The 25,760-nt window shown below is 41.5% G+C and overlaps 1 protein-coding gene across 2 annotated transcripts in view; it reads left to right on the top strand.

Moving 5' to 3' along the window:
* MYH10 (myosin heavy chain 10) overlaps positions 1–25,760 on the top strand; it is a 139,565-nt gene that overhangs the window by 13,548 nt on the left and 100,257 nt on the right. For both annotated transcript variants that reach the window (XM_060080534.1, XM_060080535.1), the window contains exons 3-4: positions 7,545–7,701; positions 20,940–20,967. In XM_060080534.1, coding sequence (XP_059936517.1) covers positions 7,545–7,701; positions 20,940–20,967 — 185 coding nt within the window. The remainder of the gene's footprint in view (positions 1–7,544; positions 7,702–20,939; positions 20,968–25,760) is intronic.

A 25,760-nucleotide genomic window follows, 5' to 3' on the forward strand; every position in this document is an offset into this window, starting at 1 on the left:
GCAGGGAGGGGCCTGGGGGATAAACATCCTGACTTCATTCTCCCCCTACCCTCAATCTCCTGCTGCCTAACTCAGTTTGAAGCCAGAGGAGAAGGGCATTTGGTGATATATTTCTTAAGGTCAGCCTCAGTTCCATTTGGAATTTAATTTTGTGTATGGTATAAGGTAGGGGCAAGGTTAATTTTTTTTCCCCAAATGGCTATTCAGTTGACCCAGTGCCACTTATTGAAACATAGCCCTCTCTCCACTGCTCTGAAGTGCCACCTTTGTTGTAAATCAGATGCTCATAAATGTGTACTTGACTACCTGTTCTGTTTCATGGGTCTGTGTGCCTATCCTTGGGCTGATACCACATTGTCTTGATAATTACAACTTTATACTATGGCTTGGTATCCAGTATGGTAAGTTCTCTCATTTGTGTTCTTTAAGATTGTTCTGGTTGTTAGGTCCTTTGCATTTCAGTATAATTTCAGAACCCACTTGTCAGTTTTTCATACACACACACACACACACACACACACAGCCTTATTGGAATTTCTATTGGGTTTTTGCTGATTCTGTAGTTCATTTTGGAGGAGAAATGAGATCTTTACAATATCTGTTCATCTAGTTCATTTATTTAGTTCTTAATTTTTCTCAATATGTTTTAGGGTTTTTTTTGTAGAGGCCGTGTATATCCTTTGTTGGATTTATTTTTTGTAGGATTTATTTTTAGGTGTTTGATTTTTTTAATGCTATTTAAATGGTGTTTTAAGCGGTGTTTTAGTTTTTATTTTTTAAATAAATTTATTTTTGGCTGTGTTGGGTCTTCGTTGCCCTGCTTGGGCTTTCTCTAGCTGCAGTGAGCGGGGGCTACTCTTCCTTGCGGTGCGCGGGCTTCTCATTGCAGTGGCTTCTCTTGTTGCGGAGCACGGGCTCTAGGCTCGCAGGCTCAGTAGTTGTGGCACACGGGCTTAGTTGCTCCACGGCATGTGGGATCTTCTGGGACCAGGGCTGGAACCTGTGTCCCCTGCATTGGCAGGCGGATTCTCTACCACTGCGCCACCAGGGGCGCCCTAAATGTTGTTTTTAAATTGTTAACATTAGGTAGAAATACAGTTGCCATGTTTTTTTACAGTTAACTTTTGTGTATTGACTTTATATTCACCAACCTTACTAAGTTTATTTATTGATTATAATAGTTGAGCTGAGGATTCTTTTGGATGTTGTGTTGAGCACACTCATGGTGTCTGCAGATAATGACATTTTTATTGTTTCCTTTCTAATTCTTGTACATTACTTTATTGCATTGTCTAAGAAGTGTAAATGTTTGTTGAATAGTAGTGGTTATTGGAGACATCTTTGTATCATTCCTGATGTCAGAGGGAAAGTTTTCAATATTTCACTATTAAGAAAGACTTGTTTTGTTTTGAATATTTTTAAATTAGATTCAGGGAAGTTTCCTTTTGTTCCTAGTTTTTAATCCTGCATGGATGAATTTTTAAAAATACTGATTGGTTGTTAATTTATCACATGTTTTTCCAGTTTCTGATCAGGTGATAGTGTGATTTTTCTGGTTATTTTGTTATTGTAGTGAATTATATACTATATTTTTTAGTGTTAAGACTAACCTGGCAAGGACCAAGTATTCTTTTTATGTATTACTGGATTCCTAGATTTTGTTTGCTGATATTTTGTTTAGAGTTTTTGCATCTATATTCATACATGAGATTGACTTAAAAATTTCCTTTCTTATGATGTCCTTGTCATATTTTGCTATCAAGATTATGCTGGCTTTATAAAATGAATCATGGAATATTTTATCTTTGTATTTTCTCTGGAAGAGTTTGGATAAGATTGATGTTATTTCATTTTAAAATAATGATATAGTTTCCTTTGCGGGGAAGTTTTTCTTTCATAGATATAGAATTTTTCAGATTAAAAATTTTGGGTATCAGTTTTGATATTGAGTTTTTCTGGAAATTTGTCTATTTCATGTAAATTTTCAAATTTATTGGCATAGTGTTGTTCAAAATACCCTCTTTTTTCCTGTAGGATTTGTAGTGATGTTCTCTCTCACTCCTGATACAGATAATCTGCTCTACCCTTTTTAAAATGAGCTTCACCAGAGGTTTATCAATTTTACTAATCTCAATCGTGTCTTAATTACTTGAGCATATTATTGTCCAAGTGTAATAATACAAGGCAATAAAAGTAGACTCACAGGGAACCCACATATTATCTTGGATTTTAGTCACAACTGTTGCCTTACGTGCCACTTACTGTATATAAAATTGTGAAGTTAATTTGAGGCTCTGCATGATATCAAGCTAGTTCTAGAGTTTTGCTCTGGGCAGGCAGTTAGATGAAGGGGATCGAGCACGTGTAGATCAGTCAGGGATTTACATCCTTCCCAACTGGGCTTTGGGCTGGTCTATTTCTGGTATACTCTAAACTCTCAGGGTGTAGCAGTTAGGGTCCTAGCTGAATGCCTGGGGTATTTACCCTCCTCCGGAGTAGCTTTTTTTTTTTTTTTTTTTTTTTTTTAAACCAAGGTCTGTTGTGCTGTTGAATTTCCCATAGTCTGGATTTTGTTGATTGCATACCTGTGGTGCCTTCTGTAAACTGGTAGTTGGATGCAGCGCCTTGGTCTGATTCAGATTCAGGACGCACAGGATGCCAGCTGTCTCTCAGTTTACAATGTTGAGATGGATCAGTGACTCAGTTTGGGCTTCGTCAGCCTGATTTGTGCTTTAGGAATGTCTACCTTCACCTAAGGGTTTTAGAGCCAGTGGTGGGCACTGTCCTGATCCATCATTTCATTAGGAAGCAAAATGGTGATAGTCTAATGTCATCATTCCTTCTGTTATTATTAGCTTGATGAATTTTTTTTTAACTCAATGTGTATTACAGCACCTCCCCGCCCCAACCAGGCACAGACAGTTTTCTTCAAGTTTATTTTTGATTACTGTTCTTTTTACAGAATTTTGACCTTTTTTCCTCCCTAAGGAGCAATGATTAATATTTTACTTATCCTTTCTTTGCTCTCCATGTTCATCTTTCCTCTATGTCTTTTTTTTTTTTTTTTTTTTTTTGCGGTATGCGGGCCTCTCACTTTTGTGGCCTCTCCCGTTGCGGAGCACAGGCTCCGGACATGCAGACCCCGCGGCCATGGCTCACGGGCCCAGCCGCTCTGCGGCATGTGGGATCCTCCTGGACCCGGGCACGAACCCGTGTTCCTTGCATCGGCAGGTGGACTCTCAAGCACTGCGCCACCAAGGAAGCCCTCCTCTATGTATTTTTAAAATTGGTTTTATCTTTGTACCTTCTTTTATTATTTACCTTTGTTTTATCTTTCTTTAAGAGTCCATGTTGTATTACATTCTGTTGCAGCCATAAATCTGTTCCCTAAAGTTTTCTTTTAGCTTATTTTGTAGAGAATGTCCAGAGGTCATTTCTCTCTCTGAATATTCTGGAAGATGATCCTTTCCTTATTACATAGGGTTGTTGTCTTTTAAATACACATGTGAATTTTATCTAGGTGTGGTGTTTGCAAATGGTGTGAGTGACCTATTCTTTCTTCTCTTCCTTTCCTTTCTGGGCGGTGGTCTGATTTCTTCTGAGAGCTGCGGTCGGGGTGTAGGCTGGAGTGATGCTCCCAGTTCAATCCCCTGTTCCTAATAAGAGACTGTTGTATCTGCTCTATTGCACTGATATCTATACTTGCCTCTGTTTCCTGGTTCTCTAATCCTTCAAAGCTATGAAGTAATAATGTATATGCATATCCCTGTTTTCTTAGACTGAGGCCTGCCCTAAAGGATAGCAACATTTCCCAATACTGGATAGGAGATGGGCATTCCGGGCAGAGTGATCAGGATATGTAGAAGCCTGGAGGCATAAAGCAGCACAGACTGTTAGGAAAATTTCAAGGTTGTTTTGGTGCTAATATTTTTTTTTTTTACATCTTTATTGGAGTATAATTGCTTTACAATGGTGTGTTAGTTTCTGCTTTATAACAAAGTGAATCAGTTATACATATACATATGTTCCCATATCTCTTCCCTCTTGCATCTCCCTCCCTCCCACCCTCCCTATCCCACCCCTCTAGGTGGTCACAAAGGTGCTAGTATTTTTGTATAATAACTGTTACTTGGTGTCTTAAAGCCTTTGCAAACTTCTTCAAGGCTTTGCAGTTCTTCAAAATGTTCTCATGGCTTTAGGATTCCAGTGTTTCCAACTGTTCAGTAGGCATTCGTTCTCCCAGGCTCCCTTATTGTAATGAATCTCCTTTTAACGTGCCACAATCTCAATGTTAAAAGGGGATTCAGTATCTTTCCCCACAAATCAAATGATTTTTCCCGTCCACTCGTCACTTTTCCATCTCTAAAGCTTGACAACCTTGGAGTCATCTTTAACTTGACGACCTCAGAGTCATCTTTACCTTGAGCCTTGAATGGTTTTCTCTATTCAGAGTCCTGACTGCTGTTGAATCTCCAGCCCGCTTTCTTCATGACTCATCCCTGCTCCGTTTTCGTCTTGTTTTTCTCTCCTGTAGGCCTGTTACTGTGCCTGGAGAGGTCTCTACCTCCTGCTTCCCACCTCTTGCCCCTTCGGTCTCTTTTCCACATGGCTGCCAGGTTTATGCTGATTCAGGAATGCCTCTTTCCTTCCATCACTCTTCTCTCCTGAACCTCTGATACCTGATCCCCCGGAGTGGACAAAATCTGCCTGTCTGGGCTCTTTTCTCTCACCTTCCACAGAACAAACTGTTGTCAGCTAGGCTGCGCTTCACTCTGCCGTGGATATACCCTGTCACCAAGTTTTACATTCTTACTATTTTATTTTTAAAATTTTTTAAATATTTATTGATTTGGCTGCTCCAGGTCTTAGTTGCGGCATGTAGGACCTTTGTTACGGCATGTGGGCTCTAGTTCCCTGACCAGGGATCGAACCTGGGCCCCTGTATTGGGAGCACTTAACCACTGGAGCACCAGGGAAGCCCCACATTCGTACTATTTTAATAGGAATTCCTTTATCCCTCCTTTTGACCTAATAGTCTTTAAAAGAGACCCTCTAGGTCTGGACTTAGTACCTAGTTGTACGGTTTCTGACAAGATGGCCATGACCTTCAGTGGGGTTTGTCGTGTGTTCCGCTCCAGAGTTTCTCTGTTTAAAAGGCTTGTTCATCTTTCTTTTTTTGTATCACTCTCTTTTTGGTGCCTTATATTATGTCTTGTTTGCTTTGTGTATCTTTATTGTCTTCATCCCCTAGAGCGTGTAAGAAGGTGCTTAGTATCTTCTGCATGTATTCAAATGCTTAATAATGACATTTACTTTGAACTTAAGGCCTCCAGAGAAATTAACAACACATCGCCCTCCTTCCATATGACTTGGGGAAGACAAAAGTGGTACAGTACTGGTTCAGTGCAGGAGCCCAACATTTGAGCTAATTTTCAAGATTAGAAGCTTAGCTTTTTAAGCACTTCAATTTACTATTTCCACTTAAACCTCTATTACTGCTCCTCTTTGGCAAGCATAGGATACTGATGATTATTCAACCTTGTTTTTTGATGACTTACTCATATTTGTGAGATTTACTCATCTCTGTAATCTTAGTCCTCAGAAAAGTCCCCAACACATGATAGACACACATGTTGGAATGATTTCTGATTACAAATATCATCATTAGGATCTGTTACCATGCCGTACATGCTATGGGATGTTAAACTGAATTGGCGTATTTTAACTTCCTTGGAGGTTTTGGGTTTTTTTGTTTTGTTTTGTTCTGTTTTGGCGGTCTGTAATTATTTTCCTCTTACAAAAGAAAGTGAAATGCAGAATTTGTAGCTTCATGATCGACTTTTATCTCATTTTTGAAGAAAAAGTGGAAGTTGTATATATAACAGTTCATTGAGATGTGTAGTTACGATTTGTCAAATTTCCTGTGTATAAATTAAACTCAAAAAAAAATTAAAATGTTGAGATTGCCTCTCCTTAGTTTTCTCACCCTTAATAAAATCTGTTTTTATTGTCTCTCGTTACCTTTTTGTCCTGTGGGTGGCAGAGAGAGGCTGGCCTAGTTAGACTAGAGACTCGCTTGGTAGAAGGTGCCAGGCTGCTGGGTGGGTGGCCTGAGAGCCAGCCCAGGTTCTTGGAGGTGTGATGCCGGACATGAGAAAGCCAACGGTTTCAGGCCCAGCGGTCACCCAGGGAGGGGCAAGTAATTACTGTGGCCTCAGGCAAACAGTAATCAGTTCAGAAATCAGGCAAACAGCCCAAATCAGTGAGCTCAGAGCAGGGCCCTTGCTTGCCTTTGTCTTATTCCCAAGCGCTAATCTAGGTAGGAAGTGCATTCCACATCCCGAGCCTGGGTTGGGAGGGAAGCAAAGATAAAGGAGAACAGCTGCGGTGGTAGTTCTGATCACTGAAACTTTTTTTGGCCTCCTTTCTCTTTTCAGCATCATTCACTGCAGCGTTCAGAATAGAGTGAGCTCGGCAGTGCCTCCTGGTGGCCACTGCCAGGGCTTTCAGCCTTTCTGAACACAGCTTGTTGGTTAGAAGCCCCTCGGTACTCCCTGGGGAGCTGAGCACCAGTGGTCCTCGGCCTTTTCTAGGATCCTCTTGCCTTTAGATTTAGAATCACCCGAGGTAAAGGGTCTGCTTCCCGGTGCAGCTGAGGTGCCTTCAGCCCCGCCAGGACTGGAGCATCTGGCAGCAATCCTAACCGCTCTTGATTTTCCATAATTCCCAGAGTCAGTTCTCAGAAATCATTCCATGTGAATTAAAAAAACCCCAAAGGCAAAAGTGCTCCTAGTATTAATTCTGAGTAATGATTACCCTACTGATGAGGAAGGCTTTTATCTTCTAGACTGGTGGCTCTTAAAACTTTTTGAGGGCCCCCAAAGAGCTTTTGTTTATATTTCATGATATTTACTGTGTTTAGAAAGTAAAACACAAATTTTAAATATTTATCAACTCATTTAAAAATAAACCTATAATAAGTTGACATAAATTATTTTTATGAAAAAAACCCCTATATTTTCCAAAGCAAAAAAAAATTAGAAGAGTAAAAATGTTTTACACTTAAGAAAAAAACCCTTTAATAATAACCTTTCCAGATAATTGTGGATATTCTCCTTTGATACTGTACCCAAACTTGGCCACCGGTATTTCCTTAAAGATGAGTTGCAACGTGGAATCTGAAACTACCTTAATGAACTTTTCATACCTCGCACACTCATGAGAGAATGAGTGTGAAAAAGCAAATGACATGTTGTTTGAATAATGACCCGTGGCTTCATGAAGCCATGAAGCATATATTATTATTTCCATTTGACAGATGAGGGAATTGAATCTAGGAAGTACCACTTAATAGGCTCTCTGTGGGAGAACTACTTGTGGTTTGGAATTGCCCATTATGGGTGAGATTTAATTTTAGGGATAGACTAATTGTGCAAATGATAAAGGTCCCCTGTTCAAATTACTGTGTGGTTTGTCTCCTGATTGGATCCTGTGGATATATGCAGTTTTTTTTTAACACTGTATTTTATTTTTATCTATTCTAGACCTATTCTGGACTCTTCTGTGTAGTCATAAATCCTTACAAGAATCTTCCCATTTACTCTGAGAATATTATTGAAATGTACAGAGGGAAGAAACGTCACGAGATGCCTCCACACATCTACGCCATATCTGAATCTGCTTACAGATGCATGCTTCAAGGTAACTGGAAATGTTAGAATACTACTCAGAATTTCTTAAATGTAATTTGGTTTTTTTTAGACTGTCTCAATCTTTTCTACAGAGGGCTTTACTTTTTTTTTTAAGATTAAAAAGAAAAGTGATAGATGTTTATTGTAGAAAAATTATGAATTCTTAAGATTAGACTAGGCAATATGGCCATTTCTATAGGCATCCGGTAAGTGTGCTTGGTGGTTCACAAATACTTCATGTTAATTTTTCTGTTAAGAAGCATCTAGTTTTTATATATGTTTGATCTCGCCACCACAAGACAGTATAATCAAAGCTCTACTGCATTAGTTTTTAAAACCAACAGGAAGAATAATAGAAAAGGTGGATGCATCATTGGGGAAAGAAAGATTATAAAATATCTTTTATTTAAATGCATGAAAAAGGACACAACAAAAGTTAAACAGCATGTGTGGAGTTGGTGGATTTTGATTGTTTTCTTTTTGGGTTTTGAATGAAATATAAATTTGAAGAGTCCTTAATTGCAATTATGGCTTCAGACACAATGATTTATGGAGGAATTTTTTTTGAAAACTAGAATGGAGCAGTTTTGAATGCATTTAACGTTATTGTGTAACAAGACTGCATTTTTTTTCCTTTTAAATTTTTAAAAATTTTAATTTTCTTGAAGTATAGTTTGATTTACAATGTTGTGTTAATTTCTGGTGTACAACAAAGCGATTCAGTTATACATATACATGTTCTTTTTCTTTTTTTTTTTTATTTTGGTCACGCCACGTGGCTTGTGGAATCTCAGTTCCCTGACCTGGGATTGAACCTGGGCCCCGGCAGTGACCTGACCCCGGTGGCCCCTAACTACTAGACCACCAGGGAACTCCTTTATATATTCTTTTTCCTATTCTTTTCCATTATGGTTTATCACAGGATATTGAATATAGCTCTCTGTGTTATACAGTAGGACCTGTCAACAAGACTGCATTTAAACGTGGGACTTCCTAGCACTATGTGAAATCTTCTATAGTAACTCTCCCTCTCTCTCCTTTTATTTTTTTTAAAAATGAATTCTGTAAAATAAAATAAAATCTACGAGGTCTTCAGGAAGCAGAGTATGTTGCATCCACCTGTCATCAAATCTCAGGTCCTGGAAAGGCTGCCTGGGTGCTGGGTCCAAAGGGTAGTGTGAGGGAGTTAATATGCATTTCCTACTCAGGTATCATTTGGATGCTTCTTATATACCTGGTCCTTGGAGACAAACAGGAAGTGCTTTAGGACTAGAATAGTGGCATAGATGGGTAAGAAGAGGTTCAGAATCCAAAATGAGCTTAGACTTAAAAAAGATTCAATTTAATAACCCTTTCTTAGGTTCAGAGCCAAGAATGTTAAGAAATGGCCACGACTGTGATAAATTGCAGTCAGGTGATGGAGAAGGAAAATCATCAGCTTTTTGTTTTGTGTCTCATTCTGTGTCTCCATTAAGGAGAATGATCTTTACGTGCAGAAAAGTATTTGTATGAATGAGCAAACTGCCTTATATGGGAGAAGAAATTGGCCAAAGTACACTCCTCCTCTGATTGAATGCATATTTTCTCTTCTAAACAAATACATTCTCACAACTGAGATTACTGAACCCCTGTTCTTTGAAGTATTGTATAGAACAGGAGTTTCCAGAAGGCTGGGATGGTCTCACATTATATAATTCTAATTTTTAAAAAGAGGAAGAAGCTCCCCTTTATATTAAGCTCAAGAGCTCCCACTCTTGAGCTTACTATACCTGCCAGGAAAGATTCTAGAATCTACTGTTAATAGTCTAGAAACAGCATGAAAATATTCCTCACATTACTTTACACTGAGTAGGAAGGGAAATATAGTAGACAGTGTTATCAGAGAATTAGGACTTCTCCATGGCGTTCCATGGTCCCTGTGATCTCCTCGTGGTTGGATGCTGCCAAGTTGTGCCTGAGATGCTGATTAATGATAGAGGTTGGCCAGGCGTCAGGGTGTGCACCAAGGGGTTTGTGCCTTTTCCAACATTCTAATCAATATACTTGAAGACGTAGGATGCATGCCTGTAAAATTTATAGATGACATGAAACTGGGAGGAAAAAGAAATACACTTGATGAAAAGAAACAGAGTTTTTAAAAGCTCTTGACAGGTTGAATGGTGAATTGACTCTAGTTAAGAGGGATAAATGTTAATGCCCCACTACTGGGTTTCCAAACCAACTATATGAATACAGAATGAGGAAGATGTGGCTTACCAGTATATGGTATGATTAATATCATCACTAATGCTAGAATGAACCTGTATTGAATATTATTATGTGCCAGGCACTGGGCTAAATGCTTTATGTGTATTATTTAATCCACAACAATCCTATAAAGTAAATAGAATTGCCGCCCCTATTTTGCTGAGGCACAAAAAGTTAAATAACTTGACCAAGAAAATGTAAATAGTAAGAGGTATGAACGAGGATTCAAAACCAAGACAACGTGACACATTCTTATCCACAATCATAAACTGCCACTTGAAAGTTAAAAGAATTAGTTGATAGTTTTGATTACGTAGTAATTTAAAACAGACAATAAAAAACAAAAAAACCCCACTCTAACCAATTCCACTGTATTTTATTCTATAAGTAGGGAGCTACCTGCTGATATAGGATACAACACAGTCGGGTGGGACGTCTGCTAGAGCAGTCAGACAACAGTCAACAACATGCAACTGCTCATGAAGCTCAGACCAGCTACCAATGCTCATCCATCTAGGTTTTCAATTACAAACGTGAGCAAATAGCTAAACGTCAGTGGGCCTATGAAGAGGACCTGTAGCTTGACAGGAGACCATGTGGAGGATTCAGAGCAGGTGGTCCTACTGAACAGAGTTTGGTTTTTTAACACAAAAAACAGAAGAGAGCTTCATTTTTTTCCTTAACTTTAGATTCTAGGGGATATTGCATCAGTAAAGTGCAGAAGGACTTCCCTGCTGGTCCAGTGGTTAAGACTCCGTGCTCCCAGTGCAGGGGGCATAGGTTCGATCCCTGGTTAGAGAATGACGATCACAACATGCTGCATGGCGCAGCCCCCCAAAAAACAGCCAGTGGGACTTTAAAAAAAAAAATGCAGTGTGTGCCTGGCACATAGTAGTTGTTCAAGAAATATTGATTGACTGCATGCATGAAAGTAGAGTCATTGGACATAAACTTGCTTGCAAAAATCACCAACTCTGAAAGCGTGGGATAGCAGAATTGACATAATTGGACTAAAGCAATGAATTAGCAGACCGACTCAAGTAGTTCTTCCAGAATACACAACAAAAAGAAACTGATGGAAATTATGGCAGAAAGAGTAGGAAACATGGTATATACTCTACATACGTGTAGACATGGTATAGACTCTCAGGGGCCATGAGAGAAGTGATACTTTTGAAAAAGTTTACCAGAACTGAAGAAGGACTTGAGTCTTGACACTGAGAGGGTTCACTAAGCCCCAGGCAGGAATCTTTTTTTTTTTGGCAGTACTCGGGCCTCTCACTGTTGTGGCCTCTCCCGTTGCGGAGCACAGGCTCCGGACGCGCAGGCTCAGCAGCCATGACTCACGGGCCCAGCTGCTCCACGGCATGTGGGATCTTCCCGGACCGGGGCACGAACCCGCGTCGCCTGCATCGGCAGGTGGACTCTCAACCACTGCGCCACCAGGGAACCCCAGGCAGGAATCCTGAAAGGAGACACATGCCTGGTCTAACACAGCGTGGTGTGGATAGGGCAACATCAGGTGATCTCGGTGGAGAGGGCGTCAGCGGGCTCAGACTTCTCATTCGCAGTCCTGCATGTTAGAAACTGAACGCAGCACACTGAGAGACCTGTGCCCGGTAGGTAATCATGCGAGGGGACCTAAGGCTATTACTATTCCAGGCTCCCCCAGCACCCCGTGCGCTCCTCCTCCTCTGCCCTTCCCCGTGGCTGTCCACCCCAGCCAGCTTCCACTCAGTAGCAGCCAACACTGCCTCCCACCTTCTGTTGACCTAGACAGATGTAAAGGCAAATTTTGCTGTTAACAGTAGTTGCAGGGGCCCCCATGCATATCTAAGACCTGAGATTCTACCTTCTTCCTGGAGTCTTAGAATGAAATCCACATCTCCTTGTTCTTTTGTTTCCCAGTCACATCTTCCTTTCCGCAATGCTCTCTTTTCATTTCTGCCTCAGGTAACTCCCACTCTGTGATGTGCAAACTTCCCTACGTGTTCAATGTCTTCTTCAAGTGTTTTCTTTTCCTCCGGGCTTTAACTGAAACTTGGCTTTCCCCTGAGTATGGGCCCTCCACTCCGATCCTATGCGCTAGGAGATGGGGTCAGTGTCCTTACTCGCAGTGCATCTGCTGGACTATTAACAAATACTCTTTCTCCTTGAAAACACTGCCCCTCCTCTGCCTGCCCCTCATCGCTTGTAGCAGCTTTCTTCTGGGTTCCCCTCCTCCCCTCCCACCTTAGTGCATCTGACCCCCAACACGTGGTCGTTTCCTCTCTGCCTCAAGCCCTGCCATAACCCTGTGTTACTTCCTAGTTTTTCGTGAACAGCCAGCCCCCGGTCTCTTAATCTTCTCTTAATCTTCTTCTCTTCTGACTTACGCTGCTGACACCCTAGACTGTGCCACCTTCTGAAATGATCTTATTTTTCAAATATTTCAGAAATTCTATTGCAAAATCCTTCCGTCCTGGCAGTTCAGTCAGCAAGTCTCCTGACCGTGTTCTTTGACTCCGTTTAGATCTTGGGTCCAAACGCTGTTCTCCTTTTCCCCTGTGGATTATCAGTACTGCCTGACTTTCTTCCTTGTGTAGTTTAGATTTTATAGTCTGTCATTTCAGCGTCTTCTGTCAGTATCCTACGCCCCCTGTCCCTTTGTTCTTTTGTTAACTTACTTGGCAAAATTTTCACCCTAGGTCAATCAAGATATTTGTCTTTTTTTAAGGCTCTTACTTGGGTTGCTGATGCCTCTGGAGTCTGCTGTTCATACAGCTGAACAGATCAATACTCCTGTTAATTTTGTGACCATGAGCCCAGACTCCAGGCAGAACACTGCTTGCTAATCCTTCCCTGATTGTCTATTAAGATTATAACCTCACTCTCCCTAATGATTGTCTCAAGCCCCTGCCCGCTTCAGCTCCCGAGGTCCCTGCGTCCCCTTCTCCTCCCCAGCTGGTGGCTTCTTCCCCTGATCCATGGAGAAATTAGAAGCCACCAGAGAGGAGCTGCCGCAGCTTCCTGAGCCAGATTTACAAACCGTCCTGTCCTGCGCCCACTCCTGTGAAGGCAGTCCTCCCAGCTCCTTCACCTCTGATGCCCGTCCCATCTCTCCTAGGAATCCGTCTCAGGAAGCTCACAGTGTTGACTGTCTTCTGCTTCCCTTTTTAGAGGCTCCTAATGTTAGCATTGAATGTGCTGAAGTTTTCCCCGTTACTTTAAAAAAGAAAATTCTCTCTTCCATCCTCTCCTTCCTTTCACAGCCGGGTTTCTTGAAAGCATCTGCTGGTTGGTAGGTAGATATGGTTGGTGGTAGGAACTTGTGAAAGCGCTCCTGTTTTCTCAGGGAAAGACGAAGCAGGGTCCCAGCTGAGGGTGAGGAGGAGGGAGCAGAGATGGGAGATTTAAGAGAGGAACGGAGGGAACAGAGATGGGAGATTTAAGAGAGGAACAGTGTGACATAATTCTCTAGAAGACTCAGATAATACTTACATTTATACTGTTGACATTGTGTCACATATTTAAAACAACAGCTATTGGAAATACAGGGGAAATGTGACCCACAATTATAGAGGGAGCTTTAATGTGTTTCTCTCAGAATTTGAGATAAGTAGGGAAAAGAAAGAATATAAAGAGTGTGATGAACACAATTTAGCAAGCTTGATTGGAAAATGTGTATACAGTACTACTGCCCATCAAGCAGAAAGAACATTTACAACCTTGGCTTGTAATTTTGATGCTAAGTCACCAGTAAAAATCTCAGATCAGGCCACATTCTCTGACCACAGTGCAGTAAGACAAGGTATTAACAGATTTCCACCTGGGTTTGTTCTGTAGGAGTGTTGATTAATGAGTTCTTCTTACTGTTTTTGCTGTTAGCCATTCATCTATATGGCTTTTTTGGTAAAAGAAGAAATCAAAACCGCTATTACAGATTCTTTAGAAGTTAACCACAACAAAATATCACATGTAAAAAATTGATGGCTTAAGGCAAAAACTGCTTTAAGAAAGAATTCATAGCTATAAATATTTTTATTAGTAAACAAAAATTTATATACAAGCCTTTTTACTCACAAGATAGATGAAAGACAACTTTATGATAATTTATTAAGCTGTATTGTCTCATGAGCTTTTCTGTGTGTCATTTCACACACACAAAAGAAGTTCTTTAAAAGTACAGCCTGGATGTTAACTTAAGACTTCTTGTGGTGATCATTTTGCAGTATATACAAATATTGAATCATTGTGTTGTACACCTGAAACTAATATAACATTACTTGTCAGTTATACCTCAATTTTTTAAAAAGTACAGCATGAAATGAACCTAAACAAGAGGAAAAACATAAAATTGTTAAGTAAAACTTGAACTGGTTCCACAAAAAGACCGTAAAATAGACAAACAATTTGGCAAGTGTGACTAAGAGAGAACCACCAGAAAGAATAAAGGTTTTATAACACTATGAACAGAGACAGAACTGACTCAAAATAAGGTGGAAAACTTAGAACAATGCCAGTGGGAGAAATGGTAAAGATTGTCAGAGGTTTTACCTTTATGTCTCAAAGACACAAGGCCCAGATAATTTTAGTGGTGAAGTCTATCAAATCTCAAGGACTAGATAATTCCTGTGTTATCTAAATGGTTTTAGACCATTAAACAATGCAGAATAGTCTGGATAACATCAAGATCAGAAATTGTCAAAGAACTTTGAATGCTTAAATTACTTTTTACTTTTTGTTAAAAAGTAATATGTGAAGATAGTTGAAATAAGCAAACACACCGTACAGCAAGGCTTACATTATTGAAAAAGAAACAAGAGATACCTGTCCTACCCCTGCCCATTCTGGATTTCCTCTTTAGAGGAAATCATATTTTAATCTGTTTCTTCTTGTGTATGTATATATTTCAAAGTAACAGGCTTGTGATATTCTTTATTTCTTTCTTTCTTTTTTAACTTCTGGTGTTTTCTATAGACTTCCTATTATGAAAGAAGAGTTTTTAACTGCCCACCCCCATCTTCCTGACAGGAGTCAAATCAACATTTTTTGGCATTTTAGTATTCAGCATTTAAACTATTTCTCCTACGATCACGTTTCCTTTCTTACACAATTTGCTGTTTTCCCTGGGGTTAGTAATTTTCCTATTTTGGGGGAACAGACTAGTTCTGCAATTACTACATTGATTTGACAGAACTACAAGTCTTCTTTCAATACGTAGACATGTATCACATAATTTATCAGTGTCTTTCCTCCCTTGGAGACATACCTCTGGGGACCCTTTATCCTCCAGTCTGTACTTAGTGGTCTTCAGACTTGCCTTCGCCTACACTCTGGAAATTCCTTGCTTCTTTCTGTGGACTGCTGGATCAAAGGGTATGTGTGTTTTAAGGGTATGTGTGTTTTGTGTGTGTGTGTATTTTATTTTTGGCCTCGCCTTGCGGCATTCAGGAGCTTAGTTCCCCGACGAGGGATCAAACCCGTGCCCCCTGCAGTGGAAGCACGGAGTCCTAACCACTGGACCACCAGGGAATTCCTCCTTGCTTCTTTCCGTGGTTGTATTTCTTAATTTATGGATCCCATATGCTGTTATTTTGGATGGAGAATAACCTCCAGTAGCTTCCTGAGAAACACTGGAAATAACCAATTGTTCTACGAATAAGTAATTACTTAAAAGGATGGCTCACTTACGTAGTGGAATCCTGAGCAGCAGTCTTGAAATGATGTCTGACACACCAAGGGATGTCCTAGTATAATAAGCACATATACCACCCCTCTCTTGTTTTAAGAATAAGTCTTTTAAGACTAGGATTGATATACATCAAAATGTGAACCTTTAAAATGTAGGTTAAAGTATTCTTTTTGAAAAATGTTGAAACTGGATACAAGTTTCTTACATTCGGAGAAAGGAAAGCAAGGAAAACAAACCATCGTTTAAAAGGAACATCAAGGAAGGCTTCAAAGGTCAGAAAACAGGTTAACACCAAATACAGCGGTAAATATAAACACTTTTAACCCCCTATAAATAACAGAGCCTAATATAATCATATGCCCCTTATAAGAGAGACATCTCAAAGTAGAAAAATAATAGCAGTGCAATGATGGGCATTTCCTCGGCCAAATGGGTACAAAAAGGGAGCACCAATTAAAGTCATCTCAAGTCTAAAGTAGACGTCACAGCAGAAACAGGGACAAAGAGCATTATTTTATGCCAGGAAAAGGAATGTTTTACAATGAATTACAGTTGCCTTGAATCTATGTATTGAATCTTATAATGTGGGAATACAGGCAGTGGGAGACAGTAACCCTCCTTACCCTGAGAAGCTGTCAAATGCAGGAAAACCCTTCTAGTGATTGTGTTAGAGAACTGTTATCTCATTGAAGATACAGGAAAATAAATAAAGACAATATCATAGTGATAAGTGCTGTGAAGAAAACTAAGAGGGTACAGGCATCAGAGTGAAAGGGTTAGTGAGGGGATGAAACAGTGATTTCACTGGGTGATAAGTTTAAAGATGTACTTATTCTTTAACCAAAAATATATATGGTAGCAGTGAACAAAAATAGGCAGAACCTGAATAAGAAATTGCAGAACTTTTTTAAAGTCTTAAATGTAGAGGCACAGCATGTTGCTGAATGGGCAAACTAAATACATACGATTTTAGTAGGTATCGTTTGCATACAGTAATATTCAGCCTTTTTAGTGCATAGTTTTTTGACTTTTGACAAATACATATAGTTGTGTAACTACAATCAAGATACAGAACAGTTCTATCTTCCCCCCAAATTTCTACACTTTCCTTATAGTAATTCCCTCCCCTCTAGTCCATGGCAACCACTGATTTTTTTTTCCTTTGTCACTATAGTTTTGCCTTTTCCAGAACATCATGTAATCATACACAAGTTAGCCTTATGAGGGTGGCTTCTTTCACTAACACAGTACATTTGAGTGTCATCCACCAATACACTCCTTTTTAGTTCTGAGTAGTATTCCATTGGATGCATGTTCCACAGTTTATTTATTCACTTACCATTCCAAGGGCATTTAGATGTTTTCCAGTTCTTGGCAGCAAAGACACTAGAAACATTTGTATACAGGTTTTTTGAGTATAAGTTTTAATTTCATTTGGCTCAGTACCTAGGAGTAGGATTGCTCGGTCACATGGTAGGTGTATGTTTAACTTTATGAGAAATTACCGAACTTTTTCCAAATGGCTGTGCCATTTTTCAACCTTACTAGCAATGGATTAGATTTCCAGTTCTGCATCCTGTCAGCACTTGGTATTGTCAGTTTTTTATTAAATTGTAGTCTCTCTGATAAGTGTGTGGTGATATTTCATTGTGGTCTTAAATTGCATTTCCCTAGTGACTAATGATATTAAGCATCTTTTGATGTGCTTATGCCACCTGTATGTCTTCTTTGGTGAAGTGTCCAAATCTTTTGACCATTTAAAAAAATTGGGTGGTTTGTTTTCTTATTACTCATTTTTGAGAATTCTTTGTCCTTTTTAGTTACAAGTCCTTTATTGGGTAAGTGATTTGCAATTTTTTCCCACTCAATCTGTGATCCATCTTGAGTTAATTTTCATGTACGGTGCAAGGTATGGATTGAAGATCATCGTTTTGCATGTGGATATCCAGTTGATCTTGGCACCATTTGTTGAGAAGACAATTTTTTTCTCCAGTGAATTGCCTTTGTCAGGATTCTCAATTCCTTTGATCTGTATGTCTGTCCTTTTGCAGATATCATACTGTCTTGGTTACAATAGCCATATAGTAAATCTTGAAATCAAATAGTGTATCTTCCACCATCATTCTTTAAAAATTATTTTCTCTATTCTAGTTGCTTTGTCTTTCAATATAAATTATAGAAATTAGCTTGTCATTTTCTAAAAAAGGTCCCACTCTTCACATTTTGATTGGATTGCATTGACTCTATAGAACAATTGGAACAGAATTGACAATAGTTTTGAGTCTTCCAATCCATGAGCATGGTTTATCTCTATTTATGTAGATCTTTAACTTATTTCATCAGTATTTTATAGTCTTTAGTATATAGATCTTGCACATACTTTGTTAGATTTATATCTGAGTATAACATATCCCTTAGTATAACTAAGCATTTCCTGTTTTTAGTAGTGTTAAATGGAACTTTAAAATTTTTAGTTTCCAATTGTTCACTATTAATATATAGAAATATTATTTTTAAAATATATATTGACATATTTTGCAACCTTGCAAAAGTCCCTTATTCTGAAAGGTTTTTTGGTGGATTCTTTGGGATTATCTCTATAGACAATTATGTCCTCTACAAATAGAGACATTGTTATTTCCTCCTTTTCAAGTCTCTGCTTTTAATTATTTTTCTTCTTTGTGATGTTGAATAGGTGTGAGAACAGACATCCTTGTCGTATTCCTGGTCTCAGGGGGACAGCATTCAGTTTTTCACCATTAAGGATGATGTTAACTGTCTGCAGGTGTTTTGTAGATGCCCTTTATCAAGTTGTTGAAGTTCCCTTTTATTCCTAGTTTGCTGAGTTTTTTGGTTTTGTTTTTGTTTTTGCTCATGAATGGATGTTGTTTTATTGTATGTCTTTTCTACATCTATTTAGGTTATTGTTTCTTCTTGAGTGAACTTTAGTAGTTTATGTCTTTTAAAGAAATTACCATTCATCCTAGTTGTCAATTTTTTTGGCAGAAAGTGGTTCCTAATGTTTCCTTATTATCCTTTCAGTATTTCTGGGATCTATAGTGGTTTTCCCTTTCTTATTACAGATATTGGTAATTTGTGTCTTATACCTGATCATTTTGTCTAGAGATTTATCAATTTCATCGATCTCAAAGAACCAGCATTTGGTGACTTTTTTTTTCCTGTTTCCCATTTCATTGATTTCTGTTCCTTATCATTTTTTCTTCTACTTATTTTGCGTTTAATTTGTGCTTTTCTAGTTTTTTAAGGTAGGAGCTGAGGTGACTGATTTGAAACCTTTTTCACTGCTGAAAATATGATTTAATTCAACATGGATTTAGAGTACCTCCGAATGTGTTTTTTGAAAGGTGCTTTGGAAAATAACTGAGCTATCAAATGAGTCTCTACTCTTTAGAAGGCTAGTTGCATTTTTGAGCATGAAGTTATTTCCCTTAAATGTCACTATAAGGCTGTCTCTGGTTATATTTATAGGTTTTTAGAGTATAAAGTTCATTGTAAACTATGAAGTGGAGTTCTATAGACGTTGCTCAGACCAGGAGAATTTGGGGTGTGAGAGTTCATGTTTAGAGTGAATAATATGCAAAAACTTGGTAAAATCCTAGTTTTATAGGTGAAGAACCCGAGACCAGGAAGGAATCAATGCCTCATTTATAGATCTGTGGGTAGTTTGTGGTGGGGCTGGAACTAGGACAGAAGATTCCAGTTCCTGGTGTCTTGCCAGTGCCCGGCCCGGCTCCTTGTACTGGGTTCTCTCAGTGGACGGATGGCTGACTGTTAATTCTGGGAATAAAGAAGCAAGACAGTCTGTGACCTCAGGTAGCACATGCTGGGGGGGCGGGCTGTTGGCAGTATCGTTTGTCTAACTCCAGAATACTGGTCAAAAGAAGGAAACAGGGAGGAGCCTGAGGAAGAGGGTCTGGGGAGGCTCCTCAGAGGAGATACAGCTGAGCTGAGCACAAAGGGCAGGTGGAGGTAATCCAAGTGGTCATGGATCCGGGAAGGACATGCCAAAGAAAGGAGATGGCGCATCCCTGGGAACGGGAACCCATAAAAGGGCAGACATCAACTATGTTGCCCATGGCAGCCAGAAAGAAGGAGAAAACAGTGGTTAGGAGCTATTATTAGGAATTAAATTAGACTCAAGGGGTCGGGCAGTAATATGCTCTTACTATAACTCAGTTTATATACAGTATATGAATGGATTTGTTTCTTTCAATAATATTATATGAAAAGAGTATGACATAGTGAAGGAACTCTTCATTTCTCTTTGATGGAGGTTATCTGTGCCTGAACTACTGTGAGACCTTCATTGGGCACATGATGGCTTTTCTGATGGAAAAGCAAGCACAGCGTAGGGAGCGACGGAAATGCTACCTGGGCCGGGCCCTCGTGACCACAGTTCCTTTTGAGGCAGTGACAGTCTTGGTCGGGAGTGTTGAGGACACAGGCACTGGAGGCAGACAGGCCCGGGTTCTCACCTGCATCCTTGTCCCCCAGTAGCTATGTGACTGGAGGATTAACTTCCTCAAAGAACATTCTCGTCTGTAAAATAGAGATAATGAAGCTCATAAGTGATTGGAAGTCATACAACCTACACAGGTGGTTTTGTCCTTGGACTACATACACATGGGTTTGCATTTCACCTTTTCAGTTGAAAAAGTGAGCTGAATATGAATACTTAAATCATTCATCACTATAAAATCATGTTAGATTTTTTCCATCATACGTCCTTTTGTTATTTTTGGTGTATCTCACATTCTGACTTGAGACAGTGGTTAAACCTCATATAGATGTTTATCCTCCTTCAATCTTCTTTTCCACTCAGTGTTTGATACTTTTTGGGTTTTTTTCTCCTTTAAGGTCAAATTAATAATGAGTCCTCTCTGGTGGTGGGTTTTCTTGAAAGGCAGTGGTTTCCAAACCTGGCCCTGCATCAGAATCACCTGGGGAACCTACTTAAAAAGAGGCTTTTCAATCCCTCCCCCTGAAGGTGGAGCTCCGCGGAGTTCATTTTTATAAAACTTCCCAGTTGACTCTGATGGGCTCCAGGTTGATGAGACATGTACAGTCATCTGAGCCTGGATTGTTATCTACCCCAGAGATTCTGGCATTAGAATGATGAACTTGACTGGACTTAGGACTGTATAATATATAATAGTGTTGGGAAGAGTTAACTTGACCTGAGAACAGCAGAGTTACTAGTATTTTAGAGGCTGTCACTGCAACTTTATTATTATATCAAAAATTTTAAAAACCAGGCAAATGGTCACTTTCTTTTTTTTTTTTGTTTGTTTTGTTTTGTTTTGTAGATCGTGAGGACCAGTCAATTCTTTGCACGTAAGTAAATGTTGAACATTCAGACTTCTTTTCGATTCTGTTGGAAAGTAAAAGCCATTATTTTTTTGTATGGGGGAAGGGGGAAGGGAGAGCAGTCACTTAAGAGGTTGATGTAAACCTCGCAGTTGTTGTTTTAAGACTACAGTATATAAGTTGCTTAAATTTGGTGTTACTCTTTGGTTGTCAAACTGGGCTTTTCACACATTTCATAACGTTAATCTGTGAAACTTACATCTTTAGTTTGTTTGTCCAAGTGTTGACCTCTTGGACATTTTGGGAATTTACCCGTACCACCCAGGAAGCATTATTATCACGTGCCTGTGTGCTGTGTGTGAAGTGCTGGAGAGTCAGGATTGAACAGAAACCATGTCAGGAAGCTTGGTCAGATTCGCACGTTAGGAAGGTCACGCTGGCTACGGTGGGGAGGATGGATGCACGGGGAAGCGTGAACACGTAAAGACCAGGTGGGAGGCTGTTGAGTTAGCTCCGCGAGGGATGGAAGTGATTTCAGGTGGAGAGGTGGTCGTGGAGCCAGAGGAAAGTGGGTGGATCTCGGGTGGAGTTTAGTTTAGGAGACAGGCCCAGCGGGACTCGGTGATTTACACGCTTGAGAAAGGGGAGCTCAGAGAGGCTGGAGTTGTGCCAGTTTCAGGGTGTAAGGAGTTCCGGTGGAGGAACAGGTTCGGGGTGGGAGGCAAGGAGTTTGGTGGAGGACACTGACTTTGAGGTGCCTGTGGCTCTCCAGAGTGGAGCTGTCACTAGGCCGTTGGCCCCGTGAACGTGGAGTCAGAGCTGTGCCCGGAATGCAGAGCCGGCGGCCTGGGTGACGGCAGCCACGCGGTGAGGTCGCCTCAGAGTGTGGGATCCCCGGGAGGGGCGACCTTCAAGGGCGGGGGAAGAGGGTGAGACGCCGCAGAGACGCTCAAACCGTGGGCCACAGAATGGGTCAGCAAGTCAGACGCCCTTGAGATTGAGTGAAATATACAGAACCATGGGTGTGGGATTTAGCGCTAGAGCAGGAGGCTGGCGGTGGTTGACTGAGGTGCACTGGGGGTGGGGAGGGAGGTTGAAGCCAGATGGCAGTTGAGGAATGACGGGGGCGGTGTGTGTGTGTGTGTGTGTGTGTGTGTGTGTGTGTGTGTGTGTGTGAAAAAGTTTTTAAAAAATCAAAAAGCCAAGTGTAGGCCTGCTACTTCCACAGGGTTTGAGAAAGTGAAAATTGCAGCAGTGGATTAGTGATGAGAAATCGACTTTTGTTGTTTTTTTTTTTTTCTTTTTTTCTTTTTTTTTTTTTTTTTTTTTTTTCTTTTTGCGGTATGCGGGCCTCTCACTGTTGTGGCCTCCCCCGTTGCAGAGCACAGGCTCCGGACGCGCAGGCTCAGCGGCCATGGCTCACGGGCCCAGCCGCTCCGCGGCATATGGGATCCTCCCAGACCGGGGCACGAACCCGTATCCCCTGTATCGGCAGGCGGACTCTCAACCACTTGCGCCACCAGGGAGGCCCGACTTTTGTTGTTTTTGATGGTGTGTTTAATGTGGGAGAGGTTAAATGCTGTAGAGGGAGATGGGGGCAGGGCAGAGAGAACTGAGGGGCGCGGAGGGCACGGGGTGGGTGTCGGGCCGGGACCTGGGGGCACGCGAGGCCTCTAGAGTGACAGGGAGGCTGGGAGTTGAGAAAGTTCCTATCTCGTGGCTTCTTCCCATGAAGAGAAACCTTGGTGTTAATAAGATGGAGGAGGGAAGAAGCAGAAATAGCTGACACTAGTCTCCCTGTTGTGTAAGTTTTCTTCCAGCATTGTTTAGCCTCTGAGTTATACGAATCAGTATAAATTTATTTATTTTTAAAATTATTTTATTTATTTTTGGCTGTGTTGGGTCTTCATTGCTGCCCACGGGCTTTCTCTAGTTGCGGCGAGCGGGGGCTACTCCTCGTTGTGGTGCGCAAGCTTCTCATTGCGGTGGCTTCTCGTTGCGGAGCATGGGCTCTAGGCACGTGGGCTTCAGTAGTTGTGGCTCGCGGGCTCTAGAGCGCAGGCTCAGTAGTTGTGGCGCACGGCCTTAGCTGCTCCGCGGCATGTAGGCTCTTCCTGGACCAGGGCACGAACCCGTGTCCCCTGCATTGGCAGGCGGATTCTTAACCACTGCCACCAGGGAAGCCCCTGAATTAGCTTTTCTTAAACCACAAACCACCCTGACACTTAATGACTTAAAGCAGTTTTCCCAGCAGTTGGGTTGGGCTCAACTAGGCCTTTTTAATGAGCGGGGCCAGGCTGAGCTGTCTCACCTGGGACGGGGGGTGGGGAAGGGGGGAGTTGCTGGCTGGCTGGCCCGGCTGCCTTGGTTGTAGGTCCTTTAATTCTCCAGCAGGCCAGCCCTGGTTTTAACATGGTGACAGGTGCCAAGAGCAGCAGGAGAGCGAGCTCCAGTGCATAAGGGTTGTGCACACTTGCTGCCGCCCCATTCCCAAGCCAGATGTGTGGCCAAGGCCAAGGTCAGTGTGTGAAACACTAGCCAAGGGGGTAGGTACAGCAGGATGTGAAACAGTTGGGGCCGTTGCTGTGGACCATCCCCCACAAGGGTGTTGGAATGGAACCAGATTCAATCCAACAAAAGCGGGGACAGTTTTTGTAAGTGGGTGCAGATGGGAGTCACTGAAATGAGAGAACTGAGGACAACTGTCACGATGGACCCTGCCTGGGATATGGGCAAATGAGGGGGGATTGATAGGGAGGAAGGAGTTGGGTCAGAGAACTAGAGGACAGGTCCCCCTGGGGACACCGGGGCAGAAGGAGCAGGCAGAGTGGGCAGTGTGGCCGCAGGTGATGAGATGGGAGCACCTCGGTGTGGCCACAGGAGTGGGCAGCTGAAGCAGAGCGGGAGCAGGAGGTCATCAGGGTTGAAGGTCATCGGGGTTGAAGGTCTTCGGGGTCGAAGGTATCAAGGTGCCAAGGGGCCTGGGTTGGGGGTGTGTCACTCACATGAGGAGAGGAGAGGCTTGACCACACACACCACACCACACACACACACACACACACACACACACACACACACACACACACACACACTCACACACACAAGTGATAGTGTGAGGATGGTGGCCTCCAGTAAGCCCTTCAAAAAGCTAAACTATTTCACTTAGAGGAATGTCCTTTATTCCAAGATAAGACCCTTTCCTTTTTTTTTTTTTTTTCTTTTTTGAAACGGGAATGGAGGTTTTTGTTTGTTTTTAATGATCTTACTAGACAAAATAAATCCAAGTGTCAGACCAACCGTTATGGCTGTATGTGACCTCAGAGAGGCGGGGACGAGGGGTAGAGGCCTTATAACAAGAGGGTCTGGAAGCGACATGAGGGAGAGTGAGAAGGATGCCCCTGACTTTCTTCCTGATCGTGTACGTGTGCAGGTGTGTGACGTGGAGCAGGGCTGGCGGAGGAGGGAGTGCTCAGTGAGGACACTGAGAACGTGGGTGACTTTGCACACTGTGGAGTGGGGGGCCCAGAGAGTACAGAGGAAAAGAGGGGGGCGGGGGCAGGAAATAATGGGGTTTGGGATCAGGAGAAAGAAAACATAACATGAGAGCAGAGGAAGGACACTTGAGGCAGTGAGCAAGGCTGGCAGGGGTGTGAGTCTGAAGGCTCCCCTGCAGAGTTCGTCTCTGGGCCCTGGTGCATTGGGGAAGGGGCGGGGGGGACTTGGGCCTTTGGGAGGCAGCGGCCTTGGCTGGTCCTGGCTTCTAGAGGGTTTCTAGCTCAGGTGGGCAGCCATGCAGCCAGGTGAGTTTCTAGACCCTCATCCTTGTCACAATCCCTCAGGACTTCTTAAAGAATCAGTGAACCTTCCAGGCATAGGGGACAGCGGTGAGAAATGGTGTCAGGCAATTCCACGTAATTTGGTCTTACGTGGAGCACAGGGTGTGAAGTAGGGAATAAATGCCAGTTTAAACTCAACATGCCTAAAAATTAACCTTTATTCTTACACAGACAAGATGCGTCTCCCAATAGCTTTCTTTCCGACATCAATGCTGTGTGTTTCCAGACTCAAGGTTTAAATCTTGCCCTGTGTTTGGACTCCCTGCTCTCTTTCATATCCCTATTTCTGGTTGTCACCTTGTTTCATATTTCTCCTGTCTTGTCCTAGCCCTACCCAGCAACTACTATCTGGCCCATCTTGGTGGACCCTGGCTGACTTCCTTGCCTTTTAGCCTCTTTTTCCCTCCAGGGAGGAAATATGCCCATCGATACAGCCAGTTCCAGCCCACACTGATTTCCCCTCATCAGGCCCTTTTTTTTTTTTTTTATAAACGGCAATTCATTACCTGTTTAGGTCGTGTGGGTCTTGTTTTATAACTAGACAGTAAGGTAGGAACTGTGACTTACCTTCATTGCTTTTTAATTAACCCCTGAGAACCTGGCACACTGTTCTGAACATACTTAGGAAATGGATAAAACTGCAAACAAAAGAATGCATCTCTTAAGTAGGAATCAAGGAAATAGGCTTACGTACAGATTAGGAAGTTTTAGAAACTAGTGAATACTGTATGTGTCTTCAAAGGGTAAAACCTTTCTGATAGCATTTTATAAAGGCATTTTATTTTGAAACTTCAAACCTACACAAAAATAGAATAGTTGGTAACCCCCATATACCCATCCCCTACTTCAGTGATTTTTTAATTTTTACATTTTCTTCATTTTTTTCCTTTTTTTAACCTTTGCTCATGCATTTCCCCAAGTTTTTATTTTAAAAAATTCAAACCTGAATTTTACTGAAAAGTTGAAAGAATGGTACTTTAAGTG

This window comes from Mesoplodon densirostris, chromosome 18, assembly GCF_025265405.1.
Source record: "Mesoplodon densirostris isolate mMesDen1 chromosome 18, mMesDen1 primary haplotype, whole genome shotgun sequence".
NCBI classification, from domain to species: domain Eukaryota; kingdom Metazoa; phylum Chordata; class Mammalia; order Artiodactyla; family Ziphiidae; genus Mesoplodon; species Mesoplodon densirostris.